This window comes from Neovison vison, chromosome 5, assembly GCF_020171115.1.
Source record: "Neovison vison isolate M4711 chromosome 5, ASM_NN_V1, whole genome shotgun sequence".
NCBI classification, from domain to species: Eukaryota; Metazoa; Chordata; class Mammalia; order Carnivora; family Mustelidae; genus Neogale; species Neogale vison.
Genome location: NC_058095.1, coordinates 152,568,095 through 152,591,638, shown reverse-complemented (window position 1 = coordinate 152,591,638; position 23,544 = coordinate 152,568,095). Strand labels below are relative to the sequence as shown.

General features: G+C 37.7%; 1 protein-coding gene across 2 annotated transcripts in view; it reads left to right on the top strand.

Moving 5' to 3' along the window:
- Window positions 1-23,544, top strand: part of UGGT2 (UDP-glucose glycoprotein glucosyltransferase 2) — a 197,357-nt gene that overhangs the window by 154,972 nt on the left and 18,841 nt on the right. Inside the window, exons 28-36 of one of the 2 annotated variants that reach the window (XM_044249974.1) lie at window positions 4,210-4,368; window positions 4,690-4,775; window positions 6,449-6,533; window positions 11,854-11,939; window positions 13,745-13,843; window positions 15,655-15,739; window positions 19,899-20,081; window positions 22,102-22,262; window positions 22,879-22,993. In XM_044249974.1, coding sequence (XP_044105909.1) covers window positions 4,210-4,368; window positions 4,690-4,775; window positions 6,449-6,533; window positions 11,854-11,939; window positions 13,745-13,843; window positions 15,655-15,739; window positions 19,899-20,081; window positions 22,102-22,262; window positions 22,879-22,993 — 1,059 coding nt within the window. Of the gene's footprint in view, window positions 1-4,209; window positions 4,369-4,689; window positions 4,776-6,448; window positions 6,534-11,853; window positions 11,940-13,682; window positions 13,844-15,654; window positions 15,740-19,898; window positions 20,082-22,101; window positions 22,263-22,878; window positions 22,994-23,544 lie in introns of those variants that run through there. The other variant, XM_044249975.1, reaches the window with a different exon arrangement.

Genomic DNA, 23,544 nt, shown 5'->3' with positions numbered 1-23,544 from the left:
TACCCACCCTCTACCCCACTGCACTCCATCCCCACCCCCACTACCCTTCACCTCTACCCGTTCCACCCCCTACCCCTACCCCTCCCTCCACCCTACCCACTTCCATCACTTTCCTCCCTCCATCTCCATCCCCGGGTGATGATCGTCTGCCAAGAAATGAGGGCCCTTCTCTACCCTGCCTGCTGCATTCAGCCCACTGCCCTAAAAGGGGGAGGAGGCTGTTTTAAAATACGAGTCTTTCAAAACACTGTATTCAGAAACCCCAAACAGCAGAAGCATTTTAGAAGAGCTTACCTAGAGAATAGGTATCCAGAAGAGAGACCAAGGCCCTCCTCCTCAGTGTCCTCTTCATGCCTCTTTCTGCCTTGACCTTCCGAGGTACAAACATTTACTGCTGCTGATTTGGTTGAGATGACTCCCCGTGTTTGTTTCTCGTGCACTAACTTTGTCTAAAGATTCTCCTTCGAGGCATGTTTCTTCTGAGGCACTCGAGTAGACTGTGTGGTTTCTTGTCCCTTGGGTAGAACACAGCCCCCGGCTGCAGAGAAGGACCTCAAACTTACCGTAGCCATCTCCAGACATGAGCCCTGCACATCCAGGGAAAGAATAGGAAGGCAGAGGCGCCTGGGTGGCTCAGTGGGTTAAAGCCTCTGCCTTCAGCTCAGATCATGGTCTCAGCGTCCTGGGATCGAGCCCCACATCAGGCTTTCTGCTCAGCGGGGAACCTGCTTCCCTCTCTCTCTCTTTCTCTCTGCCTAACTCTCTGCCTACTTGTGATCTCTCTCTCTGTCAAATAAATAAATATAGTCTTTAAAAAAAAAAGAAAAAGAATAGGAAGGCAGAAAAGTAATAAAATCCAGGAGGGAAAATTCAGAAAGGAATTTGGCAAAAAGTAAAAAGTCCTGTTTTCTCTTAAATCAGCCGATTCCCTTAAAGGACCTCCTGGATCCCTCATTCAGAGAGTTCAGTGGCCTATACCAGTCAAAGAGATGTACAGATTCCATCCAAATGTAAAAAGTTTGTGGTGCGAGAGTTAACATAGCTTAGAAAAGATTTAGATTGAGTCTGTGGTGAAAATTTCGGCAGCTATTAAGCAGTTAATGGAGATGAACTGACCATTGTTTGCTGTAGGGAACAGGTACTGGGTGTCTTTTTAGAAGCTCACTATTTATTGAAGTGGTCTTTACTCCCAGCGTGGCGCTCGAGCCCGCAACCCCAAGATCAGGAGTTGGGTGCTTCACCACCTGAGCCCGCCAGGCGCCCCTAGAAGCTCTATAAATGAACAGTACTTCTGTTTATTTTAGAAGACCATAGAGAATTCTTTCTGTCTGCATAGATCATATGAATATATGGAAGGAAATAGCAAGTTCTAACAGCTGCAAAGTTAACTACTTCCAAGGCTCTTCTCTTCCACTGTGTTCTGTACATACTTAGGATATTACCGCCATGGTCCTGGAAGACCAGGAACGAACAAAGTAGAGACACTTGTTGGGGTAGAAAAAAGAAGGCTTTGTAGGTCCAAAGGAAGGTGCACGCTGAAAAACGGAGGCTCAGTATGAGAGGTTTGTGACACACTCTCAGGCAAGTCCTCCCTTGCTGCGTCCAATCCCTGGACATCACATCAACACCTAAAAAATGTGATGGAGAAAAACTCTCCCTTACCGGGACTTTGTTCACATGGTTTATGGCACAGCTGGCATCAATGCCATAATTAAGGGGGACAGAAGTGGCTAGAGGGAGATGAGCCCTTCCACCTGGAGTTCAGAGGTGGTTCTTCGCTGAGCTTGTCGTGAGGACCGCGTCCAGATACCCCTCCGTTGTGTTCCATCACAGCCTAGATCTGAAAGATCTCAAAACACCTGAAGTACTTGTGGATGTTTACCAGGGAGGAGGGAGTGAGGAATAAAAGGTTGTTGAAGGACAAGGGGATGTGGCTGTACTAAAAAGAAGTCACAGAAGACTTTATTAGCTGCTTCTGAAATGCAGTATGGTCGAATCTTGAACAACATGGGGGTCAGGGCCACTGACCCCTCCCCCACAGTAGTCGAAAACTCATGTATAACTTTTGTCTTCGCCAAAACTTAACTACTGATAGCGTGCTGTTGACAAGAAGCCTTACTAATAACATAAGCAGTCAACAGTAGTCTTTTTTGTTTTATATATTACATATTGAACTCTTAGTAAATTCCTAATTTTTTAAATTCTTTAAGTACGCTGGAGAAACCATAAAAATTCTTACAAAGAAGAGAAAATACATTTACAGTACTGTACTGTTTCAATAAAAACCCCACAGATAGGGGCGCCTGGGTGGCTCAGTGGGTTAAAACCCCACAGATATTAGGTCTCTGTAGTTCAAATCTGTGCTGTTCGAAGGTCAGCCATAATCTAGACGCCCACTGCCAATGTAATTGTTAAAGAATTCCTATTTTAGTGCCATAGATAATTGTAAACCGAAATGATGATCTTTATAATTAAACTTACACTTCTTTTAAAGGAAGAAACTAACTTCTGTACAATTTAACCACAGAACAATACAATAAACACTTCTATTAGAAATATTACTATGCACCCAAAGTTCTATTTGAAAGGTATTAAATCCATGTCTCCTATCAACAGGTAATATTTAGAACAGGTAATATGTAAAGGAGATGTAAACATCACAAAAAATCACAAATTCCCATCCTTGCTAAAACTAAACCTTGAGAGTAGGAATGGATTTAACAAATTACCTTTATGAAATTATCAATAAACTTAAAATATTTTCACTAGGAAAAAACTCTTTGAAAAATGAATTAGCTATTTTTGGTGTTGTGGTTTGAGTCAGTCCACAGAATTGATGTCTGTTCTACAACTCTAGGGATGAGAGAAAGTTTCACATTAATATGAAATAAAGGTTTTTTTAGTCACAACCTGATTGAACATACTTGAACTCTGCCCTAATATCTCATGAAGAAAAATATTTAAGCTTCACACCCACTGTGGGGTACATTTCCCTTATCTGTAAAATGATGGAATGAGCTAGAAGAGCTCTACAGCTTTTTTCTCACTTGTAATACTGTCACATTCTGAAACTATCCCACGTGAATGTTTCCATCCATGCATGATGCTATGAGCGCGGGGGACACAGGTCAGTGAAGTGTAGGAAGCTCATTACTAGAGTTCAACAGCTGATTCAGAACCCAACTAAAGTTGAAACAAGTGCTGTTGTCAAAGAAGGTACTTCTTTCTTGTTCTTAAGAACTGGACTTAAAGAGGAATGCTACACACAAGTGTTAACATTGTTTCTGTGGTGATTACAAAGAAAAGCAGCTATACAGTATAGAATATTTTCAAATATTTTATATCCTAAACACATTTAAAGTGTCAGGAGCCCATAATGAAATAAGATATAGATAGCATTACTGTCTTACCTGCTCAACAAAATTACCAAATTATGTAAAAATTATTACCATTTGATTTATTATCCTGTCTGCTTGTGTTTTTCCTATGAAGTAGAGAAAAAGTGTTATCCCTAAAATATTCTAACATTTGCAGTAGAGGAAAATCTGGAAACAATTGGAATGCCTAGCCATTTAAAGGGTGTTTGTAGAGACAGGGACATGTTCACAGAAAGCTGTATTTAATGAAAAAGCAGGTTATACTTTCTTAGAAAAATATTTATGGAAAAGAGAAAAAGAAATCAGTGTGTTGATTGTACAGGAATGTTTAGTCTAAGTGATTGCTGTTTTTCCTCTTTTCCACATTTTTTATTTGCAAATTATTTTGATGAGCATGTGCTATTTTGAGTGCAAACATTTTTTTTTTTAATTACAAGAGAGGTGATGGATGATGATAAGTTGGCTTTCTTGCCAGATTGGAAGGGGCTCTAGGGTGACAGTCAATGAAGCAGGTTCTCTGAGGAATTTCCCATCTCACTCTGCCTTGAAGAGATCTTCAAATACTACAACTCCATGAGCTCTTCCTGCCTGTGATTCTGGTGCACAGATCATGAGGCTTGCATAGAGCTGATGTCACAGGAAATTTAAAAAAATAACTTATTATGAGTTTTGGTCTTTAAGAAATTGACTCAACTATTAAGTCACTCATATAAAAGACTTGATGTTGCCCCCACAATATATTGGCCAATATTAAAAGAGTTCCACTTATTTATTACAAAATTTGAATTATGAGAGTTACTAGTACCAAAAGCAATGACCTGTTTTCCCATAGATTGAGAGAACTGTTACAGCAGAATATGAACTAGAGTATCTGCTACTGGAAGGACATTGCTTCGATACAATGACAGAACAACCTCCTCGGGGGCTGCAGTTTACACTTGGCACAAAAAATAAACCTGTTCTGGTTGATACAATAGTGATGGCCAATCTCGTAAGTATTAGAAATACTTAATCGATTGTATTTAATTACATGTTTTGGTGAAATCCTCTTAAGTTCTCCTGATAATAAGATGAAATCGATTTCATCCTGCTGTTGCTGAACAGCTCCCAGAAAACAAAATTGAATCCTTAAATAAGGTAATAAAAATGGAGGGAATCATACTTTCATGATATTGGCAAATCTCCTTTTTGGAATTCATGTATAGAATTTATTCAGTCCAGTTAGTTAACACTCTCTTGAGTTGTTCATGTAGAATCACTTTTGAACAATTGGATGTTTTAGTACTATAACATATTTTTCTCATTCTGATAGGGATATTTTCAATTAAAAGCGAACCCTGGTGCTTGGATACTGAAATTACGTGAAGGGAAATCTGAAGATATTTATCAAATAGTTGGGTGAGTGATATAAACCACTTCAAAATTTTTCATGTGTAAATTAGGTTTTTAATGTTTTGGCTCAGAAATGAGAGGCAGGGTGGTTTATTTTTCCTCTCCAAAACTTTGAATTATTTTTTCTATTTAGAATTTCCAGAAAAATAGGTATGGGTCCTTTTTAAAAAATAATAATAATACTTCCTGAGATGTAGTGAATCCTTTCATTTTGGTAAATGGCTTTTACTGAGATACGATCTTCTCTCACATCTCATTGAGTATGTAAAATTATTTGAATTCTCCCCTTTTTTCCGGCAGTAATTCTAAGTGAAGTCCTTGTCCTCTGCTTGCTTGAGTAGCTTATTCTCTTCATCTAAGTTGTGACTGTACTTACGTGTGCAATGAGTTTTAGTTGCTGAACTTTACTTAGAAAGATCAAATAGTGCAGTTGGGAAGATCCAGACTACCTGGGCTGTTGGGATCTAGGATAATAATTGTACCTGCCTCAAAGGGCGATTGTTTGGGTCAGATGAGCCAACATCTCTAACGTGCTTGAAATGCCTGAAATAAAGTAAGAGTCTTCCTCGCTACTACCTCTACCATCTGGTTGGATGGAAGGAGTTTGCTTTAGATCTTGTGTGGATCTCGCTACAATGTGTGTGACCGGGCCCTACCCCGCTCTCACTGGACAATGCATTAAATGGCTAAAGTTGCTGATGTCCTTGAGCAACATTTATGACTGGAAGCTCTTGAACAGTTTAAGAAATTTGCCATTTCTAGTACGTAAGTTGGAACCCTTTCCGTTTCCTAGTGGTAATTGGTGGGAGTGGCTGTGCCTTCTACTTTGGTTTAACTGCTCCAGCTGGGGAATTGGGAGAAAGAGGGAGTCAAAGGCATGTGTTAGTCAGCATAGTCCTATAACCCCTCCGATCTTCATTTTAGGAAAGTGTTCAGTGTGTGTTATGAATCTGACTAAACTCAAAGTACCTACTAATTTGACCTCTGATTGCATTCCCTCTTTGACAAAATTCAACTTTATCGTAAATGTTTTGAACAGTATTTTATGTATTTTTCTTTACATAGAAGGGTATCAAAAATTATTGGTCAGAGCTGTCATATTTGATTTCTTTATGCAGTTTTGAAAATTAGACAATGAACTACATTATAATATAAAATATAAATATTCAAGTGATGCAGGTGACCATTTAGACACATTTTCGGTCTTACAGGTTTAACAATACACTTCAGATTTTGGTGTTTGAAAATGTTGAATATTGAAAAGTTGTTGGACAGTATAGAATTCCTTCAATTATGATATATAACAACTTATTTTAAAGTCTCAAAAGCATTTCATATTAATTACTGTAATATATCAAAGACATATGATAGATTTGACTTTTGTAATCTTGGTATATAGCAGGAAAGATAAGCATTAATTTGGGATTGCTTAGTGGTTAGGCAATATTCAATTTCATGAATTACTTTTATACAATTTTAATTTGTATTAGGTTAAAACTGGGTAATTCTGAAAATTATAGTGTGTTATATCCTAATTGCAGAAAACAATAAATATATAAACACAGTGATGTTACGTTTATACTTTTCACAAAATGAATTTATTCTGTTATTTATACCATCATAATTACATGTCTTTTCTGGAGCTGATTGTAGATATCTACATGTTTTTCTGCTTTTAGGCATGAAGGAACTGACTCTGAGCCAGACCAGGGAGATGTCATTGTTGTGATAAACAGCTTCAAGAGCAAAATACTGGAAGTACAAGTGTGTGAGGCAGAAGCTCTTGCTATTTTGTTCTTAGTATTAAGAATTATCTTTTTTTACTCTTAATTGATTAATATTATTTTACAACTAATTTCGCAATTTTACTACCCAAAAAGTTATATTGGAACTCTGGCATAAAAGGAAGAAGAAGATTAAGTTCATGAAGGGAAGGCAGAGAGTTTGAAGATAGAAGAAATGGAACAACTTTTTCTAAGTTAGGATATGTTTGTTAGATCTACTGTATCCATAGCCAGGTAGTGTTACAAATTAGGCTCTTGAGATGAGGTCAGGAACACAGGTTGAAAGCCCTGAAATGAAAAAGTGATGGTAAGTGATGTTTTTGACGTCTTAAAAGTAATGACAAAAATGACAAAAGCAGTAACAAAATAATAAGGATAACAAGGAAATAAAAAACCAAAATTAAAAGGAAAATAAGAGCCTAGTAAAGTAAGCAAGCACAGAAGCCTCTATTGTCCTGAGAACGTTTGTCCATCCTGCTACACCTGAACTTTTGATTTAATTTGCAGGGTGATTGGGACAGAAAGTAAAACCCTACACCCATATAAAGTGGGTAGTCTGTTAGAAGACCCTTTCGGCAATAAGCTGGCTATAGCTTCAGGGTAAAGATGAACCCTAGTAAATTATTCCCAGTCTTTTAGCCCAAATTTGTTTTGTGCAAGTATCCAGGAAACCCCTGAGCCTTGAATTTGCACTAGACTAGTTCCAGATTAAAGAGGTTGTGCAGGCGTTTGGCAGAAACATCTGTATATCTGGAATAAGATTCTATCCAAAAACATAGAGAAAACCAGCAGAAACAACAGAAAGCAGACACATACACACTCTCTGTATTAGAATTATTGACACCTGAAACAACTGTGCTTACGATATTTAAAGAAATAAGACAAGCTTGAAAACAGTTGCAGGGAACAGAAAACTATAAAAAGTGCATATCTGATTTTTTTAAAGTAGAACTTCTGAAACTGAGTGGTACAGTAACCCAAATTAAAAATTCAGTGGATGACTTTTACATGTCTAAAGAGAGAATTAATGAATTGGAAGCTAGTATTCCTAATGCAACAGGGACATTTAAAAAAGAGGGTAATGCAGCAGAGACCATAAAAGGCATAGAAAGTAGAGTGAGAAATTAGAGATTTGGTATTTGCACTTAACCTGGCTCCATCACTTTCTAGCTGCATGACCTCAGACAGATTGCTTAGCTCCTTTCTGTCTCATTTTCCTCATCTATAAATTGTTGTTAATAATGGAACCTACCTTACTTGTCTGTTACAAGGATAAGATAGTTCAGTTTGTAAAGTGCTTTGTGAGTATTGAATAATTAATATAATTTTAAATGGAGTTCCGGACAAAGGTGGAAGAGGATGAGGTAAATGTGACATTGTGTGTCAACTATACTCACATTAAAAAAAGAGGTACATTTAATATTTGAAGGAATAATGACTGAGAGTTTTCATGAATTGATGAAAGATACCAGTTTACATATTCAAGAAGTCCAGTGATTAATGAGCAAGATAATTAAAAGAAAATTCACACCTATATTCTGATAAAACTACAGAAAATCAAAGGAAAGAGAAATCTTCAGAGTAATCAGAAGGAAAAGGAAACATTACCTTCAAAGAGCTATAGATAGTCTGATCGTTGATTTCTCAGTAAGAATGAAAGCCAGAAAAAAAAAAAAAAAGAATGAAAGCCAGAAGGTTCTGGAATGATATTTAAAAACACTGAACGGAAAAAAGAATGCCAGCCTAGAATCATTTACCCTGAAAAGATATCTTTCAAGAGGAAACATAAAATATTTTCAGACAAATGAAAAAAACTGAATTTGTGACTAGCACACTTACAGTAAAGGAGAAGTACTTCAGACAGAAAAAAAAATTATCTCAGAGGAAACATTTGAGTTTTAAAAGAATGAAGAGAGAAGAAAATGGTAAATGTGTGGCTAATTCTATGAACAGTGAATACATAAAACAATTGTAAGATCTTGGGAGGATTTTAAAATAAATGACATTAAAAAATATAATAACATTTAAGCTGTAAAATAAACACTGTTGTTTTCAATTACATATGAAATCTTATACTGACCAGAGCAAGGGTAATGATTACTTTTAGACTTAAAGAAAAATATAAATTTAACTTCTAAGATAACCACTAAAAGCATAGAAACAAAGTATTAATGCCATAATGAAGAAGAAAAATTGAATGAAATAAAGTAATGTAAATGGAATAAGAAAAAAGAAAGCAGACTATATGGGATATAAAGGATGCACAAAATAATAAGTTCAAATTTCACTCAATTACATTAAATATGAATGGACTAAATGTTCTAATTAAAAGACAAAGATTGTCCTAATGTGTTTTTGTCTTTTTAATTACAGCTATATGTTGTTTCCAGAAAGAACACCTAATACATAAGAATACAACTTTAGTGTGAAGACGAAAATAAAACTCAAGGCTGACAGTAGTATTCTAGGCCAGTACTAAGCTAAAGAAAATTTGCATAGCTAAATAATACCAGAGATATTACACAAGACAAATAACATTACTAAAGATAAAGTCATTTTACATATATGAGGCAGAAATAGAATTTCAAAGAGAAATTTAAAATTTTATATCATGCTGGGATATTTTTTTAAAGACTTTTTATTTATTTGAGAGGGAGCACATGTGTAAGAGTTGCGAGGAGAGCCAGAGGGAGAGAATCTCAAGCCATATCCCCACTGAGCATGGAGCCTGATGCAGGGCTCAGTCTCTGAGATTCTGACCTGAGCTGAAATCCAGAGTCAGACGCTTAACCAACTGAGCAACCCAGGTGCCCCTGGGATATTTTTAACACCCATCTCTCAGTACCTGATATGACAAGCTGACCAAAAAATCAAGAGATAGAGAAGATGTGAACAGATTAAAAATTCTGACCTAGACACATTTAGAACACAACACACAATAACACCAAATGAGCAGTCTTTCAAATACACAGAAAATGTTGGTTAAAAATTAACTTTACATTTGGTTGAAAGTTTCAGTAACTTTCAGAAGAATGAAATCGTACAGAGCATATTCTCTATCTATAATGCGGTAAAGTATAAATTAATTTCCAAGGATAATTAGGAAATACTATGTGGTTGTAGTTTCTAAGATCCAATAACAATAGGCTAACAAAGCTCAGACGTTACATATTGGCCAGGTTCTAAACTACTGTATCACCAAATTTTACCTTGCATCCCACATCATACCCTGTTCCTAATCATCTCTGTTCTTTATTCTGTGATCAGTTATACATGTTACTTACATTTATCTTTGATTCTCTTTCTCCTGTATTGACCTTGATTTTCTTTCTCAATAGTAACACAGTCTCTCCTTGAATACATTTCCTTCTGGCCATTTCAGATGAAAAACCCCATGAAACCCAGACCAGCTACTTCAGATACTAACTCAAGCCCACACCTTGTAGGAACAGTATTCCAGGAAGTTTTATCCTAGTCCTGTAAACATGAGAGAAGTACCATTTCTGCCAGGCTAGGAGCACGAAAGAACATTCCATCTTTGAGCTATTTTGACCATTGAAAAGTTGCTTAAGTTCTCTTGAACTGAATTTGTTTACTTTGTTTATTGGTCCTAATTTGAGTTGTTGGTCTGTAGTACAGAACAGATTGAACTCTTTGACTATAGCCACCAAATCTTTGAGGGTGGTAATCACGCCCTACCTGAGTCAGACCTTCTGTAGCCCAATCACTTACGTCTTTCAGCTGATTTTAGTAACACATTTCTATCTCCTCACTATCCATTTCTCACAATAACATAGAACAAGGGGAGCAGAAAAGATAACATTAAGGATCAGCCCATCAACCCTATCAACCCACGAATAGGAATTCCACAGAGAAAGAACAGAAAATGGAGGGAAGATATTTCACAGATGAGGAAAGAAAAAAATATTCATGTCAAAAGGGTCCACAGATTAGCATGAGTAAAAAAATGGGACCCATGAGACCCTAATAACTATCAAGGAAAAAAAGCAGGTCACAGACATAGAATGTCACTAACGCTAGCATCAGACTCTGTTTTCAAGACAGCTGTTACAAGACAGCAAAACAAAGCCTTTATTGTTCTGAAGAGAATTACTTTGAAGCTAGGATTCTTTAGCCAAATTCTTAATCAAATGTAAAGACAAAGTTATCTCCTGAAGATAACTTTGTTATCTTCATACCCTATATTGAAGGTGTTTGCCCTCACAGTGACAATGAAGACCGAGAAAGAGGATGATAGGTATTTTGAGAAATTGTGATATTAATCTGAAAACCAATGCAAAGAAAGCATTGAAAGAAATAGGCAGTTAGTTGTTGAGCTCCAAGAAAAATATCTTCAAGAAGACAGGAATTCCACATGATGAACATGAGTAATAAACTGGAAAACACTAGCTAACATGACAAAGAGTTAATTTATCTCACCACAAGAAAAAATAAATGCAATGAAATTCCAAGAAAAAATATTTGTCTATTGGAGGAATGCAAGAGAGAGCATCTATCTGAAATATCAAGAGCCTCCCGTGAGGGGCACAGTGGTCATGTTACTGTCACTACGCAGAGGTAATCCAGTGCTGGTGGCCTCGCAGACTCTTGAGTGAATAATATTTACATTGTCACAGTAAGCGCTATCTACTGACTTTCAAGTTGTAGAATAAACATAGCAAAGTGCCAAAGTTATAATTAGGTTTTACCAAAGCAAATGTAGATATCATCTGTATTTACAATGCTAAAGTAAAAGTTGAGCTAATGTTGAGCAGGAGGCGGAGGGTAAAGGTAGAAACGTTATTAGTATCCTTATCTTACAGAGTACACGAGAAACATGAAGTTGTTGGTACAAAAAATATATATTTAAGTATTATTTGAAGCTACAAAGACACTGCGTAGAACTAATGATAATGTTATTACTGCCAAAACCTCCAAACAGAGAGGAAGAGTGATAGAAGTGAGCAGCTTGTCTCTCATCACAAAGAATGAAAAATATCCAAAGCCTGTGGTTGCAGATATGCTTAGTAGATAATCTCTGAAGTTGATAAATCAGTAAATACAAGTATAAGCATATTGCTTGGCAGTGTGGAGGTAACCACCAGAAGAATTACCAACAGGAAACTGACCTGGTGACTGAAACCAGATTGTGTCCATAATGTCGTACTTCCCTGGCTCTGTCCCTGTACCTGTCTTAGAGTCACAGGGGTCACCGTGCCCTGGGTGTTTCATTTTTTAACCATGCAGTGTAATATTTAAAGCTGCACAGTTCTAAGACTTTCCTTTACTGTGTTATCTAGGTACAAAAGAAGCCAGACAAAATTAAGGAGGATATCCTTACTGATAAAGACGAAAAGAAAAAAGGAATGTGGGATTCCATTAAAAGGTAATTACCAGTGAATTTTTTTAACCTATAAGCATAGATCCATCAGGAATCTTGTATGTGGCAGGCACACGTTTAAGTAAAGCATTGGTCCTCTCTCGTGGGATGAGATTGATACATAAAATGTTAATAAAACAGACTAGGAAACCGGAGCTGTGGGGCAGCTGAGAGTAAGGTGCTCTGCAAACCCTGGGAGCAAAAGGCTGTATCTAGTGAGGAGGAACCTCTGACAAGATGCCTTGGAGAAGTGTGTGGTTAAGAGGGGCTCCAAAGGAGGGATAAGATCTCAGAACTGGAGATGGGAGTGAAAATGTGAAGTCAGAAAGATTGAGTATGTTCACAGGAACAGAAAATGTCCCAGCTTAGCGGAGACCCTGGACATTGACTATAATAGGGAACCTATAAATTAGGTTGGGGCCTGTAGTAATCGAAGCAGGACTGATTGGCTCACGTGTGTTGAGTCCAGGAGCAGAGCTGGCTTTGGGCATTCAGGTGTTGTGGTCCAGAAGCTCTTCCTCCATGTCTCCATTCTAGTCTCTGGCCTCCTTCATTTTCAGATGAAGTTTTAGAAGAAGTAGTTTGCCATCTCCAGTGGGAAGAGATTGCTTCTTTCCATAAAGTCCCAGGGCTGACTCATTGGTCCACTTGTTAGCCATTTGTCCCAAATGGGGGTCACTGTAACTCTGTATGCTTGGGCCATATGCCTACCTCTGGAGCCAGTGAGAGGGCCCACCCCACCTAGATCTCACAGAATGAAAGTGGAGAAAGAATGCCCCCCCCACCAAATACTAGGTTATTATTACTAGAAGCATAAAGGATGTTAGGTGAGGAAACACAAAAGCTGTCTGCTAAAGATCTACATTGTGGAGAACTCTGAAAGTGCATCTCAGAGATCTGGGCTTCATTTGAGTTATGATGGAGAACCAGTGATAATCTTAATTGAAGGTAAGAAATAGAAACTTGAGGCCAGATAGCTCCAAGAACCTAGGCAGATTTTATTTTGCCAATCCGAAGCACTCCCAGCATTTGGGATTGTGTGCAGTTTATGCCTCTTTTTCTGTAGTAGACTTCCATTTGGTAAGAATGGTGTTCCTCTTCCTTTACGTGCATTGAACTGTTACTGATTGACAAGGGCTCAGACCCTCTCATTTTGAGATCATTTGGAGAGTAGTGTGTTTGACAGGATAATGAAGCAGGATGTGGGCATTTTAAAGGTATTTGTCCATTGGCTCCCATTAAAACCAGAAGGTGGAGCCAAAAGTGAATACAGGTGATCGTCAAACTGTAGAACAGCCACTTGCTGTACAGAAAGTACCAGAAGCAAATACTGCTGTGTTGGGAAAGGAGAAGGAGCATGTTGGGGACGGTAACTCCTCCAGACACATAAATACTGTGTATAATATAATGCTTTCACTTTCTTATCTTAAGTTTAATCATAACTTGGGAGTATCAACTGTATTTTTCTTATTTGGGAGATTACAATAAGAAAAGATTTGAAAAATACTGTCATAAAAATTCCTGTTTGGCAAAATATATCTCTAGTGATTATAGTTTATTCTTTTCCAAATTTTAGTCGTTCTAAATATCTGTGCATATAAAAATAAAAATTTAATTAAATAAAATTTTTACCCAGGAAGAAAAAAATTATACATTATAAATACCCCAAATGAAAGAGCCAGTCATTTTGTGTATGAGATGGGGCTTATTTTGAGAGGCTTTCCTAATTTTATTGCGTATTAAATTTAGTATTTAGGTATGTAAAGTTTACAAATCCATATTAAGAAGCTGTCAATACTCTCTTATTCAAGTTTCACAAGAAGGTTGCATAAAGAAAAAGAAAAAAAGGAAGCAGATGTTCTAAACATATTTTCAGTTGCTTCTGGCCATTTATATGAACGCTTTTTAAGGTAGGTATATTTGTTATCTAATGCTTTGAAAATAGTACATGGTTCAAAAAGAATTTCAAGAGTTCAGAAGAACAAAAGAGCAAACAGTGAAACAATCCACCTGTTTTCTTATTACCCAGTCTCCTTCCAACAGGAAACCAGTATTTTCATAGCTCACCAAAGACATAGATAGATAAGCAAATACATTTTTTTCATTTTTATCTATTTACTTAAGTAGTAACAATGTTTGTTCTGTACCTTGCTTTTTTCTTTCTTTTTAAAGATTATTAATTAATTAATTTGAGAGAGAGAGTGAGCAAGCATGAGCAAGTAGGGGGAGGAGTGGAGGGGGAGGGAGAGACTCTCAAGCAGACTCCCAGCTGAGCATGGAGCTTGATCTCACAACCCTGAGATTACGTAAAATTATGAGAACGAGATATATATATGTGTGTGTGTGTATATATATATATATATATATATGTATATATAGGCTTGATCTCACAATGCTGAGATTACCTAAAATTATGAGAACAAGATATATATATATATATAACCTAAAATTATGAGAACGATATATATATATTTTTCTTTTTTTTAAGATTTTATTTATTTTTCAGAGAGAGAAAGAACACACACACAAGCAGGGGGAGCAGCAGGCAGAGCAGGCAGAGGGAGAAGTCCCCGCCGAGCAAGGAGTCCCTGGTGGGACTTGATCCCAGGACTGGGATCATGACCTGAGCTGAAGGCAGCGGCTTAACCGACTGAGTCACCCAGGCGCATGCATATATATATATATATATATATATATATATATATGAATAAAATCCTAAAATATATATATATAAAATAAAAATAATAATATAATAAAATCCTAAAAATATATATGTATTTTTTTAGGATTTTATTCATTCATTTAGAGAACATGAGCAAGGGAGGGGCAGAGGGAAAGGGAAAGAGAGAATCTCAAACAGGCTCCACACTGGGCATGGAGCCCAGTGTGGGGCTTGATCCCATGACCCCAAAATCATGACCTGCACTGAAATCAAGAGTTGGATGCTTAATTGACTGAGCCACCCAGGTGCCCCAAGCAGTATGTTTTTAAAATACAGTTAAATTCCATGAGTTTGATTGATTTGGAATATTGGTATTCTCTATGGCTAGGAAATGAACATATGTTGTAACAATATGATGTGAAAGAAAGTATATGTAGTAAATTTCCCTTTTCTGGTGAGGAAATACCTTATTTTATAAAAAAGACAGGTGGGGTAAGAGGAGGAAAGGTTAATTCCTAACTACAAAGGGCTATTTTTTTAACCTTTTATATAGAAGGGTATCAGAGAATCCCTCAAAACTATTTGAGTATGTCTTGGCATTTTATTATGGACATTTAGATACATCTGTATCTTCCCTGGTTAGAGATCTAGCATAGCAAGACAAATGGTTTGTCCGGCGAACTTACTAATGGAGATTATTCAATTCCTGCAGTTTTGTACACCTGGTATTAATGACATAGTAACAGAGTAGAGATGAGAAGGTAGTTCAACTAAACAAGGCTATTTCAGAGTCAACTGGAAAAAACAAAAAGCAACTGATTTATTCTATGTGGGGGGGGGGTGCGTGTGTATGTATCCTTATACATTACATACTTGATGAGGAACCATAATTTGTGAAGGTACTTCAGTCTCTTTCTTCATAATTCAGAGTGAAAGCTTAATATCTTTAAGTAATTGTGTGTGTGTGTGTGTGTGTGTAATAATTAAAAGCCTTAGGAAAAACAGAGTGAACTCCTATTGATATTAACTTACTGGGTTTAACATTCCTATTTTATACAGAATTATGATGCTTTCTGTTTTACGTAACACCAAAACACCTGTGAAATTCTGGTTTCTAAAAAATTATCTCTCACCAACATTTAAAGTAAGTACATTAATCTTTTTATTATAGAATAGTTCAATGTTTGAAGAGTAAATTCTTTATATCATAAGTTCACATAATTTCAGAATGAGTCTTTTGAAATTACTACGTTTAATCAATTTTAAAACTTTGGTATTCACTATTCTTTTATCTTAAGAAAAATTCTATGCTGTTTTTATTTAAAGAAGTGTTTAAAAGCAAAGAGGCAACCCACGGAATGGGAGAAAATATTTGCAAATGACAGTACAGACAAAAGGTTGATATCCAGGATCTATAAAGAACTTCTCAAAACTCAACACACACAAAACAGACAATCATATAAAAAAATGGGCAGAAGAGGGACGCCTGGGTGGCTCAGTTTGTTGGGACGACTGCCTTCGGCTCAGGGCGTGATCCTGGAGTCCCGGGATCGAGTCCCACATCAGGCTCCCAGCTCCATGGGGAGTCTGCTTCGCTCTCTGACCTTCTCCTCGCTCATGCTCTCTCTCACTGTCTCTCTCAAATAAATAAATAAAATCTTTAAAAAAAAAAAAATGGGCAGAAGATATGAACAGACACTTCTCCAATGAAGACATACAAATGGCTATCAGACATGTGAAAAAATGTTCATCATCACTATCTATCAGGGAGATTCAAATTAAAACCACATTGAGATACCACCTTACACCAGTTAAAATGGCCAAAATTAACAAGACAGGAAACAACATGTGTTGGAGGGGATGTGGAGAAAGGGGAACCCTCTTACACTGTTGGTGGGAATGCAAGTTGGTGCAGCCACTTTGGAAAACAGTGTGGCGATTCCTCAAGAAATTAAAAATAGAGCTTCTCTATGACCCTTCAATTGCACTACTGGGTATTTGCCCCAAAGACACAGATGTAGTAAAAAGAAGGGCCATCTGTACCCTAATGTTTATAGCAGCAATGGCCACGGTTGCCGAACTGTGGGAAAGAACCCTTCAGCAGACGAATGGATAAGGAAGATGTGGTCCATATACACTATGGAGTATTAGGCCTCCATCAGAAAGGATGAATACCCAACTTTTGTAGCAACATGGACGGTACTGGAAGAGATTATGCTGAGTGAAATAAGTCAAGCAGAGAGAGTCAATTAGCATATGGTTTCACTTATTTGTGGCGCATAACAAATAGCGGAGGACAAGGGGAGATGGAGAGGAGAAGGGAGTTGAGGGAAATTAGAAGGGGAAGTGAACCATGAGAGACTATGAACTCTGAAAAACAATCTGAGGGTTTTGAAGGGGCAGGGGGTGGGAGGTTGGGGGAACCAGGTGGTGGGTATTAGAGAGGGCACAGATTGCATGGAGCACTGGGTGTGGTGCAAAAGCAATGAATACTGTTACACTGAAAAGAAATAAAAAATTTTTTTAAAAAGTATATGAGAAAAAAAAAGAAGTGTTTAAAAGGACAGAAGGGGATGGTTTATTTTTAACTAAATTCAAAATCAGAAAGATGAGTGGTTTTTCATGGTAATGAATATAATTAAATAAAATTTGGCAGTGAAAGACATGTACAGATTGTCAATAAAAAGAATTAGATTGTCCTAATTTTACATAGATAGGCTGGGACGGTAGTATCAGAGCATATGAAAACTGCACCCTAGGAAATAGCTGGATAGTTCTGAGAACAAAAAGGCTCTTCTGTCTTGGTGCAGCGCGCTGTTGCTGTGGGGCTGGTTTGGGTACTGTATGCAAAATGGCGCCGTGCGTCTGGAGACGTGTTCAGATGGTCAACTACTCTTACCCTTTACTCAGCCTCACGCCCCTGCCACAGAGTGTACCCCATGTCTCCCTATTCTCGTGACAGATTCATTAGATTTCATGTAAGTTCGGGTCTCAATCAGTAGCAGTTCAAAGGCTTTCTCCTCCTCTAATCCAAAACCAAGTGTAAAAGCAGAAATATGCATGGCCAGCCATGTTTGTATGCCTGTTGCCAGCACGTTGCTGAGAGCTTTTTGTATGTAGTTGCTCTCCATAAAGGTCTATTCCCGGAAAACCAAGACTCAGAAATTATATAACCTCCCAGCCTATACAGCTAGGAGGTATCCAAGCTCACCCTCAGGTTCAGAGGCTAACTAGAAGAACTCAAAGAACTGAGAGCCATTATCCTGCCGGTTTTGTTTTAGCACAGCCATACCTTACAGCTGATACCTTGTGTCTCAGAGCCCCAGCTATACGTCCCACTGTTGGCCTAGACTCTTTGGTGTGGCCCCAGGCAGGACAGTACGAGGGCAGAGGTTACCTCCCAGGACCCCTGGGCAAAGGGCCCAACCTTTCTTTGAGCAAGATTTGTCCTTTAAAGCCCAGGCCTGAGATCAAACAGCTACTTAGGAACATAGCTGAGATCTGACCCCAAGCATTCTGTCCTCGGAGCCCAGGTGCTTAACCCTATGTCACAGCCTCTCCCGCCACCACCACCAAGGGTGATGCCTCACGTGCTCATTTAGGAGCAGATAAACAACTGAAAAAGAGCCCATAAATATAAACAAGTCATGCTAGTTTGTTACCAAGTTTTTGAAGTTATCCTATTAGGCGAACACTGCACACAGGGATTAATTCTGCAGAAACTGAGATAGCTCCGTCCGAGGATTCTCTCAGCAGGCATGAGCCTGTCCCGTAGAAATATGTTCTGTGTCTCTATGTTCTTCCTCTGCCACGTGGCCAGAAGTAATAGCATATCTGAAATAATATTTTCCTTCTTTGGGGAATTTCCTTCCTTTCCCTCAAAATGCTCATCTTTTTGAAACTTTTCAGTGAGGTACAATGTGCACAAATTGTAAGTGTGCAGCTTTGATGAATTTTTACGAAGTTGAAACACCTGTGTAGCCAGTCAGATGCAGAAATTACTAGTACCCTAGATCCTTTCCTTACAATTTTCAAAACCTCTCTCTCTCTTCCTTCAAATCCTTGCTGACTTATACCTACTTAGGGAATAATCCTTTCCTGACCACACAATCTGAAGTTATAGTCCCTTCTAATTTTCACTCTGTTTCCCTCCCCTTTTTACGTTCCCCTAGCACTGTGTTCTACAGGTGACTCAACTGTTTCATTCATTTTCTGCCTAACCCCTCAAAAGCCTTATGAAGGCCATGATTTGTGTCTGTTTTGTTCACTTCTGTATCCCTAGGCCCTACAAAAGTACCTGGCACCTAGTGCGTCCTCAGTGAAAATGTTAATGCATATTTGCTGATTAGAGAGCTCTTCTACTTTCTTCTAACATTTTTTTTTTTAATTTTGAAATCAAAACAATGATTCTCAGCAGCCGTTCTAGCCATAATTGCAGCATTTCAATTCACAGACAAAACCAGTGCTTACAGTAAGGAACGTAATTTAAATCTATACTCTTCTTACAAAAACAGGAAGAAAATTAAACTAGGTGTAAAACCAGCAACAAGCTCCAAATAAGAACTGAGGAGGAAAAAGCAAATTCTCTCTTTGCTAACCCATCTTCCCATCCCCCCTGACCTTGACCACACTCCCTCTCAGATAGGGGCTCATGAGCCAAATTTAGCCAACAGGGTGCTAATGAAATACTGCCCTGAACAGGGTAAGATGCTCTAAGTCTGTAAGACTCTGAATCCAATACTAAACATCCAGAACCACAATGATTACCCTGGATTTTTAATTCTTGAATTAAATAGTCATAAATCTCAAACATGGGGCTCATGTAGAAAACCTAATTTATCAATTTACAGCTCATTTTGTGTTTTTTTGCCCTCCCTCTTCCTGTTGTCTCTGGGCAACCAGCATGTTGACATACCCATGCGCCATGTGACACATCAGTGTTCCCAGATCCAGAAGCTTTTTCTTGTAGAGTCAGGCTTTCTCAAGTCGAACGTTAGTAGTAAGAACTAGGGGAGTACTGATTTACTTAATAAACTTGCTGTTCAATATGGCATACCTATTCCTTAATGTCATTAGATCACATAGTTTCATGTATGCTTGTATTTTTATATTGGTCAGCGTTTTCATATTACTCAGTAATAGGTATAGGTCGTAGAAGTAATCTAGACATTTTACCAAGTAGTTTGTAACAATTTATGGTAAACTCTGCTTTTTAAAATGTTAATTTTTTTCTCTAAAACAAAGATGATTTTCTCTTCCTTGAGCATATTCTTTGATTTGTGTGTCTGTGTGTGTGTGTGTAGGAGGTGATTCCTCACATGGCCGAGGAGTATGGCTTCCAGTATGAACTCGTGCAGTACAGGTGGCCCAGCTGGCTCCATCAGCAGACTGAAAAACAGAGGATTATTTGGGGTTACAAAATTCTTTTCCTCGACGTCCTCTTTCCTCTGGCGGTGGACAAAATCATTTTTGTTGATGCTGACCAGGTGATAAGATTAACTGTAGTTTTTGCTAGTACTTAAACTTCTTTTGCAAGTCGGTCTGGGTGTTGGGACTCAGTTTATATTGCTGCTGTTCATTATTATCTTTGTTGCTATGCTACATGAAAATACATGGCATGAATGGGACACATAAAGGAAGTGTCTTAAAAAAAAAAAAATCTGTCAGAATTCCAGGGGAAACTCAAATGTATCTGCAAGAAGTACCATTTACTATCTGGGACATGGCAATTTTCTCCCTGAAGTAGCAGTTTTTTTTAAATTTTGGTAGTTAAAAAAGTAGTGATCCTAGTCACAATAAAAATAGTTGTCTGAGTCCCTATGAATATGAGCTGATTATTTAAAATGAGCTCTTTCTTCTTGCTAAAAAAAAAATTGTGATTACAGACAACTTTCATTTCCTTCTAAGGAAAAAAAAATGGCCCAAATTTGACTACTAAAAACCATTATAGTACTCAGGTTTCAAAATTTATATATCCAAAAATTGTGACTTTCCCCCTTCCCTCCTTTCCATGCCTTTGTAATCATTAATGAGAAAAAAAATTTGAAAAATATACAGAATTTTTAAGTAGAACAGTAAAATGTAAATATTAACATTATATGAATTAAGAGTACAAGTTAGTTCAATTTATATTTAGGACAAAAAGTACATTGTTCAAATCCTATATTAGAATTTACTTATATTGTAAACTTTTATTATTTTTATAGTATTTTCCAAATTGATCTATAGGAATCATTATAATTAAGAAGTAAGAAAACAAGCAAATGTGGTTGATGAACTAAGCACTTCCAAATATACCATTTAACATAAAATATATTTCTTCTACCTTCCCCCATCTTACACAGTGATGTTTTCCAGCAGGCTTGAATCTGTTAAAAAATGCGCCTGGGTGATGTAGTTCGTTGAGCGCTCAGCTCTTGGTTTCAGCTCAGCTCATGGTCTCAGGGTCATGGGATCAAGCTCTGCATCAGGCTCAGCACAGAGTCTGCTTGGGATTCTTTCCCTCCCCCTCTCACTCTGCTCATGCTCACGCGCTCTCTCTAAAATAAATAAAATCTTAAAGAAAAAAGGAACTTACCACTGTTATTTCATTAAAGCCATTAAGGATAATCAAGAGGTTTTTCTTTATCATTCAGACTAATATTTGCCAATATTACAATAATGGAGATTTATCATAAGATGATTTTGAATTACTAATCTGTATCTTGATAAACTAACAGTAATCAAGTAAGTAAGAATACTTGTGAAATATTTAATTTATTTCCAAAGTACATTTTGTTTAAACTATCTTGATTGAAGTGGCATCACAAGGGGCCCCTGGGTGGCTCTGAGCTCAGCTCAGGTCATGATCTCAGGATCCTGGGATCAAGCTCTTTGTCAGTCTCTGCACTTGGCAGGAAATCTGCTCATCCCTCTCCCTCTGCCCCTCCCCTACTCATGCTCTCTGTCAAATTAATAAAACTTTTTAAAAAATAAAATGATGTAACAAACTATCCTAATTAATGATAAGACCACGGTCATATAGACTAAGCATAGACATTTTTGGTGTCATTTTTTTTTTAAGATTTTATTTTATTTGAGAGAGAGCACACAAGCAGGGAGACAGACAGAGGGAGAAGCAGGCTCCCCACTGAGCAGGGAGCCCGACTTCAGGCTCAATCTCAGGACCCCAGGATCATGATCTGAACGGAAGGCAGAGGCTTAACCAACTGAGTCATCCAGGCGCCCCAGTTTCTTTCACCTGAAAGAACAATAGAAGAAATAACAATAGAACAATAGAAGAAATAAGAAATATTGAAGAAATAACTCAGTAAACTCCTTGCTGCTGGAAAGAGCTGTGAGAAAAGCACAATTCCCTTTATTTCTACAATCAGGTGATTCTTTGAGATTCACATAAAAAGGGCTTATTATAGTAACATAATATTATTTTATAATCTTCATCAGAGAAACTATTTTAATTATTTAGATTGTGAAAAATGACTAAAAGAAACTATTTTAATTATTTAGATTGTGAGACATGACCTAAAAGAACTCCGAGATTTCGATCTGGGTGGAGCACCTTACGGGTATACTCCATTTTGTGACAGCCGCACTGAAATGGATGGATATCGTTTCTGGAAAAAAGGATACTGGGCATCACATCTCTTAAGAAGGAAATACCATATCAGGTAAGAAAATTTATACTTTTTAGTAACTAAATAAGTTACTGGATCACAATACTCAGTTTTCTTAGAAATCAGACAACAATGGCAACCTGTTAGTGTCTATGGCATGCCCGTCACTCTACGTGTACTGACCCATAAAATCTCTATGACAACATTTTGAGATGATATCATCCCCATTTAACAGCTGTGAAAACCTGAGAACCACAGCGGGCAGCATTCATGTGACTCTCCCAGGCTTATACCGTTAGCATAGCTGAGCCAGGCATTAAACCCAATTAATAGTACTCAAGCGAGAGGCTCCTAACCACTAAAGATAAACTAGTTGGTTACGTCACAAAATGAGCGTACTGTCTTCAAATCTGTTGTTTTGGAGAGCCATGACTTTCATGGTGTCTTGGAAAAACTTGTGACTCTACAAGGATGTGGATCCTAATAGTATTATAACGAACTTCAGACCCTTTGGAAACCGTGTTGGACATTGGGAGAAAATTTATGAAAGGTTTCATCATTAGTAGACCCAGGGATATCTAAAAGTCAGTCCCATCCCTGTGGACCATCACTGGGGGAAAGTAAAAGTCCATGAACAACATGGGCCACCAAAGACTCCTCACCTTTGCAGTGCCTTGTATGTGGTGGATCTCAAGAAGTTCAGAAGAATTGCAGCAGGAGACAGGCTCCGGGGCCAGTACCAAGCTCTTAGTCAAGATCCAAACAGTCTTTCAAACCTTGATCAGGTAGGTAGAATGTTCATAGACTCATTTTCTTCTCTTTTTTTTCTTTTCTTTTTAAAATTTTATTTTATTTTTTCAGTGTTCCAAGATTCATTTTTTTATACTCCATACCCAGTGCTCCATGCAATACGTGCCCTACTTAATACCCACCACCAAGCTCACCCAACCCCCCACCTCCCTCCCCTCCAGACCGCTCAGTTTATTTCTGAGAGTCCACAGTCTCTCATGGTTCATCTCTCCCTCCAGTTTCCCCCAACTCACTTCTCTCCATCTCCCAATGTCCTCCATGTTATTCCTTATGCTCCACAAGTAGGTGAAACCATATGATAATTGACTCTCTCTGCCTGACTTACTTCACTCAGCATAATCTCTTCCAGTCCCATCCACGTTGATACAGAAGTTGGGTATTCATCCTTTCTGATGGCTAAGAAATAGTCCATTGTATGTATGGACCATATCTTCATTATCCATTCATCTGTTGAAGGTCATCCTGGCTCTTTCCAGAGTCTGGCGATTGTGGACATTGCTCCTATGAACATTGGAGTACATATAGC